General features: G+C 37.4%; 1 protein-coding gene across 2 annotated transcripts; it reads left to right on the plus strand.

Moving 5' to 3' along the window:
* The first annotated feature begins 562 nt into the window (after positions 1 to 562).
* On the plus strand, positions 563 to 12381 carry Ambn (ameloblastin). 2 transcript variants are annotated; one of them, XM_050150303.1, is made up of 11 exons: positions 563 to 577; positions 1369 to 1437; positions 3820 to 3885; positions 5207 to 5254; positions 5965 to 6075; positions 7344 to 7586; positions 8620 to 8658; positions 8905 to 8964; positions 9068 to 9112; positions 9506 to 9550; positions 11863 to 12381. In XM_050150303.1, the coding sequence occupies exons 1-11, from the start codon at positions 563 to 565 to the stop codon at positions 12379 to 12381; spliced, it is 1260 nt and encodes a 419-aa protein (XP_050006260.1). The 2 variants fall into 2 exon arrangements, with proteins under 2 accessions (XP_050006260.1, XP_050006261.1); XM_050150304.1 differs by having other exon boundaries at positions 7389 to 7586.
* The last annotated feature ends 863 nt before the right edge of the window (positions 12382 to 13244 follow it).

The raw sequence follows: 13244 nt of genomic DNA on the forward strand, positions 1-13244 counted from the left end.
TTCCTTTCAAGCTCTAGAAGGTATTTTAGTGTTTCACTCTAGGGTGTATGTGTTGGTGGGGTGGGGGTGGGAAATTACTTTTACCATAAAAAACATGAGGGTCAAAATCTTGAGAATGCTGGCATTAGGTGACTAGCTTTATCTACAGATAAACACTTGCACAAAACAGATAATGGCTTGTTTTCTACCTATTTTATATATATTTCCCCAAGCTCACCAAAATGATTGTCTTCAAAGCCGGTGTCCATTATCCCCTCACTGTCTTCCCTGCAATCGAGTTCTCTGAATAAATACAGGGGCTGAGTTACAATTTAAAATAACGAGACCCTACAGGCCCAGTATTCTCACATGCAATAAAAGGGTGTGGGCTAATTGCATGAGCACAATTTTTTTTCCTGCATTTGCTTCACTTTGATTGGTGGATTGGTGCTTTAAATAAAGGTTTCTGATCTTTCTGGAATGAGAGACACAGAGAGAGCCCCAGGCACAGTCCAGAAAAAAAATTAATTTACTTTTCTTAGAACTATTTTGATTGGCATCATCAGGCCTGAGAGCACAGTGAATGTCAGCATCTAAGGTAAAATGTGATTTTCTCATTTCCATATATCTGCTGTAAATTCTCTTTTCCTCTCTCCAGATAACCTTTACAAAGAAAATTTGTCTTCATTTATTAAAAGATGCTGAATAACAGTCTATTTCAACCGCTAGAATGTTCAATAATACCATTCAGCTAAGAAAATAAACTTATTTGTAAAACTTTTTTAAAATGTTTGTGACTATTAGTGACATTGTCTAATGTATAAAAGTCTGAAGGATGACCACATGTGCTAATCAGATGTGCATTCATGCCCAAGTAGAGGGCCTTTTGAACTTACAAAATATTATTTTTGTAATAAGATTATTCATTTAGGAAGAAAAATTACTAATATCAAAAGGGATAAATATACTCAACTTTAACTTGAAAGCTCTAAGTGTTGAAATGGTTCTGTATTATTAGACTGTATTTTAAATGGATTTCAAATTTTATCTGAGTTTAAACAAAGAATAAAATTCTGTGAATGGTGGTTGCTAGACCCATTTTATGAATAGCACTTAAAGAATATTCCTGGTGGTTGCTCTTAAATGTTCATTTGGATTGTAGCTTCATAAAGACAAGTACCCAGCTACATATTTTAACTGTTCATCATTTCATCCCAGGAACCACTTGCTTAGCAACACTTTGCTTTGTAGTTTGTTGTTGTTTATTGTTTATTTGCTTTTTTTACCTGATTGTCTTTAGAAGAACAGACACTCACTCTTAGAAATATATATTGACCATTATGAATGCAATTCTACCTGATGTAATTTTCTAACCCAACTGTGTTTTAGATTCCACTTTTCAAAATGAAGGGCCTGATTCTGTTCCTGTCCCTAGTGAAAATGAGCCTGGCAGTGCCGGTAAGTCTGTCCCAGGGGATCTCTCAGGCTCCCGAGTTTGACTGACTAAAGAAATCTTGGGAAGACAGTCTGAGGGTCCAGGCACCAACTCACTTGATACAATACACTGTGTAGCTCCTGGTGAATCCAAAATTGCAGTGGCCAGACATCCACCTTATCCTCTAACAGCAATAAGGCAAATACAATTTTTCTACTCCAAACAATACTTTAGAATATTTCAGAGACAATTTCTATGTCTCCTTTCACTCTTTGAAAAGTTAGCAGACTAAATTATCATAGTTCTCATTATGCTATTTTATTATCAAGTTCCTTGCTATCATATGAAATTGAAATGAAAACAGAAAAAAATCTCTTAGGGGGAAAAGTATATGTCTCTTTATATTAGCAACATTACAAGGTTATAAAATTAAAGCACGTAGTTTCATGTAAAGCTAGTAATTAGTTGGCACATTTAGTAATTCTAACATGCAACAGGAATTTCTAAATGAAAGAAAAATTGAGGGGGCTACTGAACTTGGTGTTGTATGATAACTGAGCCTGGGGTCGACTTCAGCCATCCATCAACAACCTAAAACATTGGCATTCTTTCAATATATAGTGATTCGCATTTGAGTAGTGCAGAGTCACACTGAGGAGTGAGGGAAATCACTGTTTGCCAAGTGTCTACCCATCAGAGGAGATGTTTCTGCTTTTAATTCCCCACAGGAAATGTACCTCTGTCTATTTATCTCCATGTAAATAATGTTCCTCTTCAATTCACGACTTGGAGCAGGTATAAGCAAACTACTTTGTCCTGTAGCTAGAGCTCTTTAAAATGTGTAATTAGGACACTTAAAAATAAGGATGAAGGTGGCTCTGCTCTTAGAATATCCCCAAATTCTGAACATCTTCTGGTACCCACGCTGCACACAGGCTCACAGAATCTCTTTCCTTGTCATCACAAATTCATTTGTTTCTCTACCAAAAGTGTTTACTGCCCATTTTAGTGGCTTTCCTTTAACATACAGCCAAAATGAAGTATCTGGAAAAATTTGCACCATGACTCAGAAAGTAGGGTTGTACTTGTATGTAAAAGTTAAGGACTAAAAAGGTACAGAATGGAAGCCTCTTATTAATGAAGGAAAAGGATACCAATGTTCCATATATGTGAGATGAATGGGCAGTCAGGCAAAAAGGTACTTGTAGTATAAATGAAAGAAGGAAAAATTACAATCTCAACACTAGGTAAATGAGAATATCCATGAAATCAAAATTCTCAAAATCCCATTTTCTGGAAGGTAAGGTAGCACAGAATTAATCAAGAAAATAAGAAGCTGGGAATATTGTGAATTAGAAGCCAGCCTTGGCTACATAACAAGGTCAAGGCCATCCTGAGCTAAATCCCATAAGCCTGTCAAAAATAAATAAGTAAATAATTTTTAAAAAACTTTAAACTTAAAAATCTAGTTTCTCTAATTCTACTCTTCCCGTCTCCACCCACTCTTGGACACTGGTATTGGTGCATATTAATATAAAAAAATTAAAAATGCTTAGAAAGAGAAGTATTTTATATTTTTAGAAAGCTACTTTTAAATATGTTTTACAATAGCATAGTACTTGGTACTGGAATATTTTTTATTTGCAGAAAAAATACCCATTGTATGATCAAAAAGAGTAAAGATATAATTTTATTATTTCCGTTTATGTCAATGTGTGTGTGTCTGCGTGTGGGTGTGTGCACATGAGTGCAGGTGCCTGAAGAGATCAGAGGCATCAAATCTCCTAGAGCTAGCATTACAGATGGTTGTGAGCCATCTGACATGGATGCTGGAAACCAAACCCAGGTCTTCTGGAAAAACAACAGGTGCTCTTAACTGCTGAGCCATATATCCAGACCATGACCTAAAAGTTTAAACACAGATCTATGAATAATCTTTAAATAATAGCACAGAGGCCTTTTGAATGGGAGGCAAGAAAAGGTCACATAACTTTTCTCAATGCATAACCTCATACCATATCCCGTAGTCAAAAGCACAGACATTCAGCACAAGAAAATTCAGCTCATGTATCTCTTTTGCTTTTACATTTAGTCATATTTAAGACTATAAAGAACTCCTGTGTTTTGTTTCCTTATATATTTCTCATTGTAAATCAGTTTCCTTTAAGAGCAACACAGTATTACGATGAACACAAAAAAAATGTGGGAACAAAATTACTAACTATAACAATTTCTCCAGATGACTTGAATTCTTCATTCTGTTTGAAAACCAAATCGTCTGAGTAATAAACCAATACGGTAGCTTTTCTGCTAGAAGTTCCATTCCTCAGTGACCTCCTACTACAAACATGCACTTGGAGAAGTTTCTTAGCAAAGATCTCAAGATCATTCCTATTTCTATTTAGGCATTTCCTCAACAACCTGGGGCTCCAAACATGGCACCTCCTGGCATGGCTAGTTTGAGCCTTGAGGTATGTATCATTAGTTATTTTATATATTAGTCATGTATATACAATGTCTATACTAGCATGTTTCTGATTGTATATAGATATGATATATTGTTTATCACTCTTCCTAGTCCAGAAATCTTTGGCTGTCATTCTGAGAATTTCTAAAATATTAACGTATTCATTACAATTTTATCTTATGCATGCCACTTCGGTTTTAAACTCTGAGATACTTTAAGTTTTAGGTCATTTATATGGGAATCAAAGCAACACTAGTAATTAATACTTTATGTACATTAACTACTGTAGCGGTTGAAACATATTATTCTGTAGTTGGAAAGAGCTTTCCTTTAGCTCTGCTGCATATATCTTAGACAATAAACCTCTCATGACACAAGCATACTTGCACAAAGTTTAGCTGTTAAGAAAGTTCCTACTAGTAGCGCTAACATTAGTTTAGAAAAACACAGTAAAACAGGAAGGCTTTATAATGAAAAAGCTAACAGAAAGTGCCTGTGGGATGGTAAGTATCACAATTTTTCAGAGTTAATTTTGTCATCCAAGAGCAATCAGTACATATACGGGCCAGATAGTTATTTTTCAAGGAAAGCTAACTTCATTGAGGTTCTCCCTCACGTTTAAGCTCAAATTCAATGCAAGCAACATTATTCTTTTCCTATTTAAAAGGTGACTCTAGGCCAGGCATGTAGAGTTCACCTGTAATCCCAACAAACAGGAAGACTGAGGCAAGAAAGGTAATCATGAGTAGGAGACCAACTTGGGCTCTACATGGAGACTCATTCTCATAAATTAAATTTACTTTCTATAGAAATAATTGCATTCTTAGCAGTCTACCTAGATACTACCTCTTACAATGGTTAATATCTATTATATTGAGGTCCTTTTTGGCTGGGGGGAAGAAGTGAGAGTTTATTTGTATTGCCTGTTTTTCCTAATTCTTTTTCAGGCTGATTTTGTAAAATAAATAAATTAAAATAATTTAAATGAGAAAAAAAGAGTTGATAAATCAACATTCTCATAAATGTTCTTGTATTGAATGTGCGATTGAATGAGCTGTTTTCCTATGTCTCAATTTGACACAACTAGTATTTTCCCATGTAACGAATGGCAAAAGCAAGCTCAATATTTTCACAGACTGACCATGTCAACAGCAAAGCTAGTCTACATTTCTTTCTTTCAGTGATAATTTGTGTCTGCTTTAGATTTATTCAAGTTGACCTACCCCAAGATTTGTTTTGATAATATTAAACATCATGAGAAATCAATTGTGTTATATGGACATCTAACATATGTTAGAACACTAACCCACCTTTTTTTTTTATAGACAATGAGACAGTTGGGGAGCTTGCAGGGACTCAATGCACTTTCTCAGGTAACTATTGGAGATGAATGAGATCTTCATGAAACTTTATTTTCAAATATTGGTTATGAATATTCATGGCTGAAGGCCGTGACAGTAACAGCACAGTAATTGAGAACATCTGTTTATTAATTGACAATACCTAAACATTAAGAGAAGGAGTGAATGATTTAAAAAGACTAAACCAAAACAAAGTGTGATAGCCACACATGGGCCTCACTCCTTCAATCCCAGTGGCTGGAGACTACAGCAGGAAGAATGCTGTGCGTTCTGAGCCAGCCTGGGTTACACGGTCAGTGTGAAAAGACGAACTAGAGTAGCAGAGATATGTGAAGGCAAAGGAAGGCAAAAACACTATGTCCAGCACTCAGAAGACTGAAGCAGAAAGACTGCAAGTTCAAGACCAATCTAGTGACTGGTGAACTATAATCCTGTCTCAAAAAACCAAAAAAATCAATCATCAGAATGCATGCAGTGAATTTCCTTAAGGAAGACAAAACCATTTCTTACACTAATAATTTTGTTAAATGGCCCCAAACACAAATCCCCAATTGCTAAATCTGAACCAAGAATATGGTATATTGTGACTTGGCCCAGAACATAATTTAATTTTGTTGGAAGGGAAAATTGATTTATCCATTTTATATCAAGCAGTATCGCTTTTTTTGTTGTTCCTATCTCCTAATACTGAAGCATATGTATGTTTTCCTCCTTCCTGTCAGTATTCCAGACTCGGCTTCGGGAAAGCACTTAATACTTTATGGCTGCATGGTCTCCTCCCACCGCACAGCTCTTTTCCATGGATAAGACCAACAGAACATGAAACCCAACAGGTAAGCTAATTGCATCCATGTGTTCAAACTCCAAGCTTCAAGATCTTTTCCTACTTCTCTTCTTGAAATTGATACCTACTAGCAACAGATACAAATTAGTAATAAATAAAAAAAACTGTCTGCAAGTACCAAATAAATAAACTCCTATAACTGCTGTTACTCAGGAAATTTTTCAATTTTAAAACAAATTTGCATTTATATTTTAAATAGCCTCTGAAGTAAGAGATCTACAGTAAAGACATCAGTAACAATAAAAAAACCTCAGAAATAAAAACATTTTAATCAAAATTTCCTAAATAATTACCTAAAGACCAAATGACAATAACCATCTTAAATGACAACACCATGAGAGAAACCAATAAATATATCAATCTGTCAACTGTAATTTACTAGCTTCCTAATAAGCATATCATCCAAACCGTGGTTTGGGGATAAAAAATAAGGCTCATGATGGGACATATTTAAGGTGTTAATTGAGATAGTAGTAATGAATACTATGGGAGCTGATGCATGGGCAACGGTTGAAGACAGAAGCAGAGCCAAGTTAATATGAGACTTCCAAACCAGTTCTAGCAATTAACCTACAACTAATATGTATCCAATCACAAATAATCTCCAAAGACATACAAAAAGATTACATGGTAGTTCAGCAGTTACTTTTAAAACTACATGGATTTCCATATCAGCATTATCTACAAGGCCACACCGACCACAGAAATTACATTATTAGTAGTCATCTCTTCACTTGGTTGTTTCCAAAGTACATTTATGATAAAAAAAAAAGTTTGAGTATTTTAAAAGAATGTATCCCTTTTATTAAGCCACAAAATATATTAAGTACATATCCATATACACTGAGCCATATTAATTAGTAGCCATATTAATACGGGGGAATAAAGATAAGATATTGTTCTCTGTCAGTTGACTTAGGGAGCAGTTTGTGACAAATTCTATAATCTAGTAAGAAAATGGTGAAATAAAGATATACAGATAGTGGTGGTTACCCAGAGGAGAAAAATTAGTCATTCTACCAGAAATACCAGACACATAGATTTCTGCACCCCAAGAAACAATGGTCCCATCAAAGCAAGAGGGGTAAGTACACTTAAAACTTTCCCAAGTGCACTGCCTCCACCTCCTGCATAAACTCTGCTTCGAGACTACTCCCTTCCAAACAGCAAACATCCAAGCACTTTGCTGTAGAAATTCTAGGCACCATGGTTCAATGAACCATCTCTTTCTGACATTCTTTTCAAATTTCTCTACAGTATGAATATTCTTTGCCTGTGCATCCCCCACCTCTCCCATCACAGCCATCCCTGCAGCCTCACCAGCCAGGACTGAAACCCTTCCTCCAGCCCACCGCAGCAACTGGTGTCCAGGTCACACCCCAGAAGCCAGGGCCTCAGCCTCCAATGCACCCTGGACAGCTGCCCTTGCAGGAAGGAGAACTGACAGCAGCAGATGAGCAGCCGCAGGACGTGCCAGCAGAGAACACACCAACACCTGAGGTAACTCTCTGACAGCAGAGCAGGATCACCCACGAACACAGCGAAAGGAAAATTAACTGAAAGGACGTAATTAAATACTCATATCTCTTGGGCCTAAAACACTAAAAGATGAATACTTTGTTAATATTCTCTCATGAGACATCTACATCCATTTCTAATTCTTGCTATCAGCAATGGCACAGATTCCAAAAGATCTGCATCTCTAAACTTGTCCTGATAGAACCTTCTCTTTGGAATAAGACAGTCCAGAGACGTCCAGGCTCACTACCTTGGGTTTTTCAGTGTTGATAATACTTAGCACAATAATTGTTCCCTCTGCATAACAAAAAGAATATTGGATTATTATATTTCTGCAGATAAAACGCAGCTGTGCAAGATTACCTTGTAATGATGTAAAGAAAAGAACAATGGACAGAAAAAGAAAGGTGCCATGCAGCTACCAATACTATGTAGCAGGCATTTAATATTCCCTCCTATCACCCTGACTACAACCCTCAAAAGAGAAATATTATGAACCCTTTTAAACCTAAGATGATGCCGGGCTTAAAGTACAACTTTAATCCCAACACTCAAGAGGCAGAGGTAAATGGATCTCTGAGTTTAAGACTAACCTGCTTTACAGAGCAAGTTTCAGGACAGCCAGGGCTACACAGAGAAACAAACCCTGACTCAGGAAAACAATAAACAAACAAACATAATAAAAACAAATTTTTAGAAGCTACAAAGTTCTCCAAGGATTACACTAAAACTGAGAGGCAGAGCCAGACTTCAAACCACTCAAGTATGTGCTAATTCCAACACTCATTACCATTTACTCTGTAACGTGCCACAAATCCGTGATAGACATGTTCCCTACAGGTTCACTTGAGACATGTCAGTAAAAGACAGTTGTGAAGGCACAGTTCATCCCAAGACTTAAACAGAGTAAAACAGAGAAACATTTTAGACTGCTTTACTGTAATTACAAACAAGGTAAGTGAGTAATCCATTCGTCTGTTTTGACTGATAGTTTCACTACTTCTTCATGATACAGGTCCCACTAATGGACTTTGCTGATCCACAGTTTCCAACAGTAAGTACAGATCTCAATGAGATACTGTCATAGAGAAAAAGTTATCTCTATATCTTAAAAAGCTTAGATGATTTTTTATTTTATTTACCTATGTATGTGGAATATTTCTGAGTTTCTTTTTTATTAACCATTAAGTACTAATTTTCACACTGATCAATCAAAAAATATGTTCCTGGAGCTCTTAAAAGTTGTTGCAGTGGATATTTGCCTGTGTTGATCAACTGCTATGATTTCTACCTGTTAAAGGTGTTCCAGATAGCCCGTTCCATATCTCGGGGACCAATGGCACACAATAAACCATCAGCTGTAAGTCTCTGTCTCCTACTTATACTTCCGTGTTTGAAACTTACTTTAAAAAATCTATCTTGGAAAGATTCACTTTTTTATATAACTATTTTGTTCTGCTTAGTTTTACCCAGGAATGTTTTACATGTCTTATGGAGCAAACCAATTGGTAAGTTCATCTTCTGTAAAAGAGCATCAATTAGATATCATCTTCAGGGCTAAAAATCATAGAATTCATACCAAACACAAGCTATTCCAAATAAATATTCCCTAAATATCTACATTTACTTATGATTTAAATAGTAAGATGGCACACTTCTCTATTTGCATAATTCTAGACAGACACACACACAATGGCATTAAAGAAAAAGTTCATTTTAAATCTGTCAGATTGGCTCTATTTACTTAATAACAACTCAGCTCTCTGCCTCTGGACACAGCACTACTAAGTCTTAGGGGAATACTAGTTTTTTTATTTATTTGTTTTTACTTTGTCTTGGGTAGATAGGAAAGTCAGAAGGACTTCTAGTTCATAAATGATGCATTGTTTCTTTTTCAACAGAATGCTCCTGCCAGAATTGGCTTCATGAGTTCAGAAGAAATGCCTGTGAGTACTACCTTCTAACTCTTCTTAAAGCAATGGTCCAGAACAGCTACAGACTTCTGCCTACAAGAGGCAATGACATAAACGTACCTATAGGATCACTAGACTCGGGTTGTTCTGCTCCATAACTGAAAGCTTGACTACAAAGCAGTATCAAAAGATTTAAAATGGAGCTGGAGAGATGGCTCAGAGGTTAAGAGCTCTGGCTGCTCTTCCAGAGGTCCTGAGTTCAATTCCCAGCAGCCATAAAGTGGCTCACAAACATCTGTAATTTGATTGGGCTCCCTCTTCTTGCCCGCAGACAGAATACTATATACATAATAAATAAATACATTTTTAAGAACAGATTTAAAACATTACAGAGCTAAGAATGGTGGTGATGCATAGAATTCCAGTACTCGGGACGTGGAGGCAGGAGGATCAAGAGATCAAGGTCAGACTTGACTGCACAAGACCCTGTCTCAAAAATACTTGTTTTTCATCACATTTTCTAATCATTTGTACTGAGTGTTGGCCATTTCTGGGCCTAGGGTTTTGTCCCACTCCTTGTATGTGAGCAGAAGAGTCACCTCTCCTCAAAAAGAGGTCAATACAATTAGCTGCAGACACTTCAGAGTCAAAAAAAAAAAATGTGTGCTTCATACAGACATCCCATGCCTTTAGGACTAGTGTCTCCAAAACAAGTTCAAAAGTATTTCAGCCCTTAAAAGTAAAAAAACAAAAAGGAAAAATTCTGAATTTAAGTTTCGATAATTATAAAGCATATTAAGCCAGTGAGAATATATTATTTTAAGTCAATGAGAGCCTACCGTTTTGTTGCTAGTGCATGTTAAAATTTTCAGATTTGAGATCAATAACCTCACATAATTTGACCTTTTCTCTCAGAACTGTCTACTAGTTGCATGTATTAGGATGCAAATGAAACTAAAACCATATCAAGTTAACAAGTCATTGTCAATGAGATGGCCCACCAATTAATACATGTACACATGCTATCACTAAATAAGACTGCCATCTGACCATTTGTTAGTGCCTTTTGTGTGCCAGATACATACAACATGCTATGGAGCTTAGCGATCTAATGACAGGTACCATGCGGATGATGTCAGATACAAGGGATAAGGGTAAATGACCATGTTATTAAAGGAAAAGATGAAGGAAAGTCAGACGGCCCAGGCCAGGGGTCACAGAGCCAGCTTTAGATGAGATGATATGAAAGCCAAGGAAAGTGGATGGAAGGAGTATTTTATTTATATACTACCAACACAACCGGTTAAAAATTAAATCTCCAAAATAAATACTAATTACCATCTTATTAGTGAATCTAATTATATTTTGTCTCATTCTCAAAAGAGTTTGTGATTGTTTATAAAAAAAACACAATAAGATGGTGGAAAAACTAAAGGTAAGATTTAAAATGAATTAAAACAGTGAAGAAAGCGCACAGCTCTGCTCAAATATGAATAGTCCTAGATTTTGGTTCCCATGGTCATGGTAGCAAAAGAAACATGTTAAGTTTAGAATTCTAGAATACATCCACAGAGGAAATGTTTCTTCCAGAGAAATCAATATTTTCTTATAGTTTGGTTTTTTTTTAATTTAAGGAAAAGAGAAGGAAGGAACAGAATATGAGGAGAAGGAAGGGAAGGGAGAGAGTAGGGAAAAAAGGAAAGAGGGAGAAAGAGGTGAAGGAGGGGAAGAAAAGGGAAGGAGAGGAAGAGAGAGGGAAGGGGAAGAGAGAGAAGACAGAAGGGAGGAGGGGAGGGAGAGGAGGAGGGAAAAGAGGGGAAAGGAAAGGATCTGAGAGGGAGAAGAGAACTGGAGGGAAGGGGCAAAGGAGAAAGAAGAGGAGGGAGGGTCGGAGGGAGGGAGGGAGGGAGGGAGGGAAGGAGGAAGGAAGGAAGGAAGGAAGGAAGGAAGGAAGGAAGGAAGGAAGGAAGGAAGGAAAAAAAAAAAAAGAACCTCTCCCAGGGATATCCATGGAACAGTCATAACAAGTTACAGGAAGACTGGGCACAAACCCTCTCTCAACAATAGAAAAAAAAGGCACTTTTACTCACTGTTTTCTTAATGATAAGATGGCAGAGTCTCTACCAGCCCTTCCTGGAAGTGGATTCCCCCAACCCAGATAAGAACAGAATCCTCTCCACTATATTGCAAAGTGGGTTTCTGTAAGAATGTGTGCTTTCACTAGGCAGTCAGCCACCTCCCTGCTCCGCTAGTGTCTGTAGCTTCTCAGGGAACATACCAGGTATAATTACATGGAATTAGTAACACACAATAATTGTGTCATCAATGGATATTTATTTTTTCAGGGAGGAAGAGCAAATCCCATGGCCTATGGAACTCTGTTCCCAGGATTTGGAGGCTTCAGGCAAACCCTTAGGGGACTGAATCCCAATTCACCCAAAGGCGGAGACTTCACTGTGGAAGTAGATTCTCCGGTTTCCGTAACCAAAGGCCCTGAGAAGGGAGAGGGTCCAGAAGGCTCTCCACTGCAAGAGGCCAATCCAGGCAACCGGGAAAACCCAGCTCTCCTTTCACAAATGGCACCTGGTGCCCATGCAGGACTCCTTGCTTTCCCCAACGACATTCCCAGCACGGCAAGGGGTCCTGGAGGCCAAAGGCAGGAACTCTTTGGGGTCACCCCTGCAGCTGCTGACCCACTGATCACCCCCGAATTAGCAGAAGTTTATGAAACCTATGGAGCTGATGCTACCACACCCCTGGGTGATGGAGAAGCAACCGTGGATATCACCATGTCCCCAGACACTCAGCAGCCACTGATGCCTGGAAACAAAGTGCACAACGCCTGGCGTTTCCAAGAGCCCTGATGATCTTGAGATAGCCGCTACTTTGTGTCTGCACAAGCTTTCCAGCTTTGTCCCCATAGCGTACCTTGATGCTAAAACACTTACTACCCTTCCACAGTGAAGGTACCAAGAGCACTAAGCATGTATTAATAAATACAAGTGGCTAGAAATAGTGTAGGTCCCTTCTTGCTTCCATTCTTACTGAAATAAAATGTATCAACTGTCTCCTTGACTTAGAAATACTATTAATGATATCCGAGCAAGTCTGACTCTCAGCGCTTGGTGGTCTAGCACTTAGCTGTCTTAGGCATTATGGAATTTCTCTTACTAGTCTGACATCATTATACCCGGGAAATGTGACACTGCTTCTTTCTCTAAGCAAAAGCACTTAGTTTCAGAATTCTAAAGTATTTCATTTAAACCTTATTAAATGGTGATTGGTGGAGAGCCCTGACTGCTATTATTGGGTTTCATATATTGGATTTAAAATTCTTATTTGTAGACTATTTGATTTAATCTAGGAAAAGAAAAGGCAATTGGCCTGTTTTAAATAAAGGATTTTTCTCACTGAAAATGTCATACAGTGAATTGTATGCTTATTATTTATATGTACTTAAATAGTTAAGAAAAAGCATACTCATCCCTTGTTTGCTATTCAATAACTTATTTTAGCTAATTTATTTTATCCAAAATTCTCTGGAGATCTACATAAGCCCTAGGCACTGTGCAAGGCATCAGGTTTATGGTCCCATCCTTCAGAAATGAGGATTGTCTCAACTGACCAATAGTCACAGTAATAACAAAACAGTCAGTCTACGGCAAGCTCAGTTACTATACATACATCATCTCACAATGCTGCAAAAGATAAAAAACGTGCTCAGGCC

Source organism: Alexandromys fortis, unplaced genomic scaffold (assembly GCF_014885135.2).
Source record: "Alexandromys fortis isolate MF-2015 unplaced genomic scaffold, M_Fortis_MF-2015_v1.1 scaffold_0, whole genome shotgun sequence".
Lineage (NCBI taxonomy): Eukaryota > Metazoa > Chordata > Mammalia > Rodentia > Cricetidae > Alexandromys > Alexandromys fortis.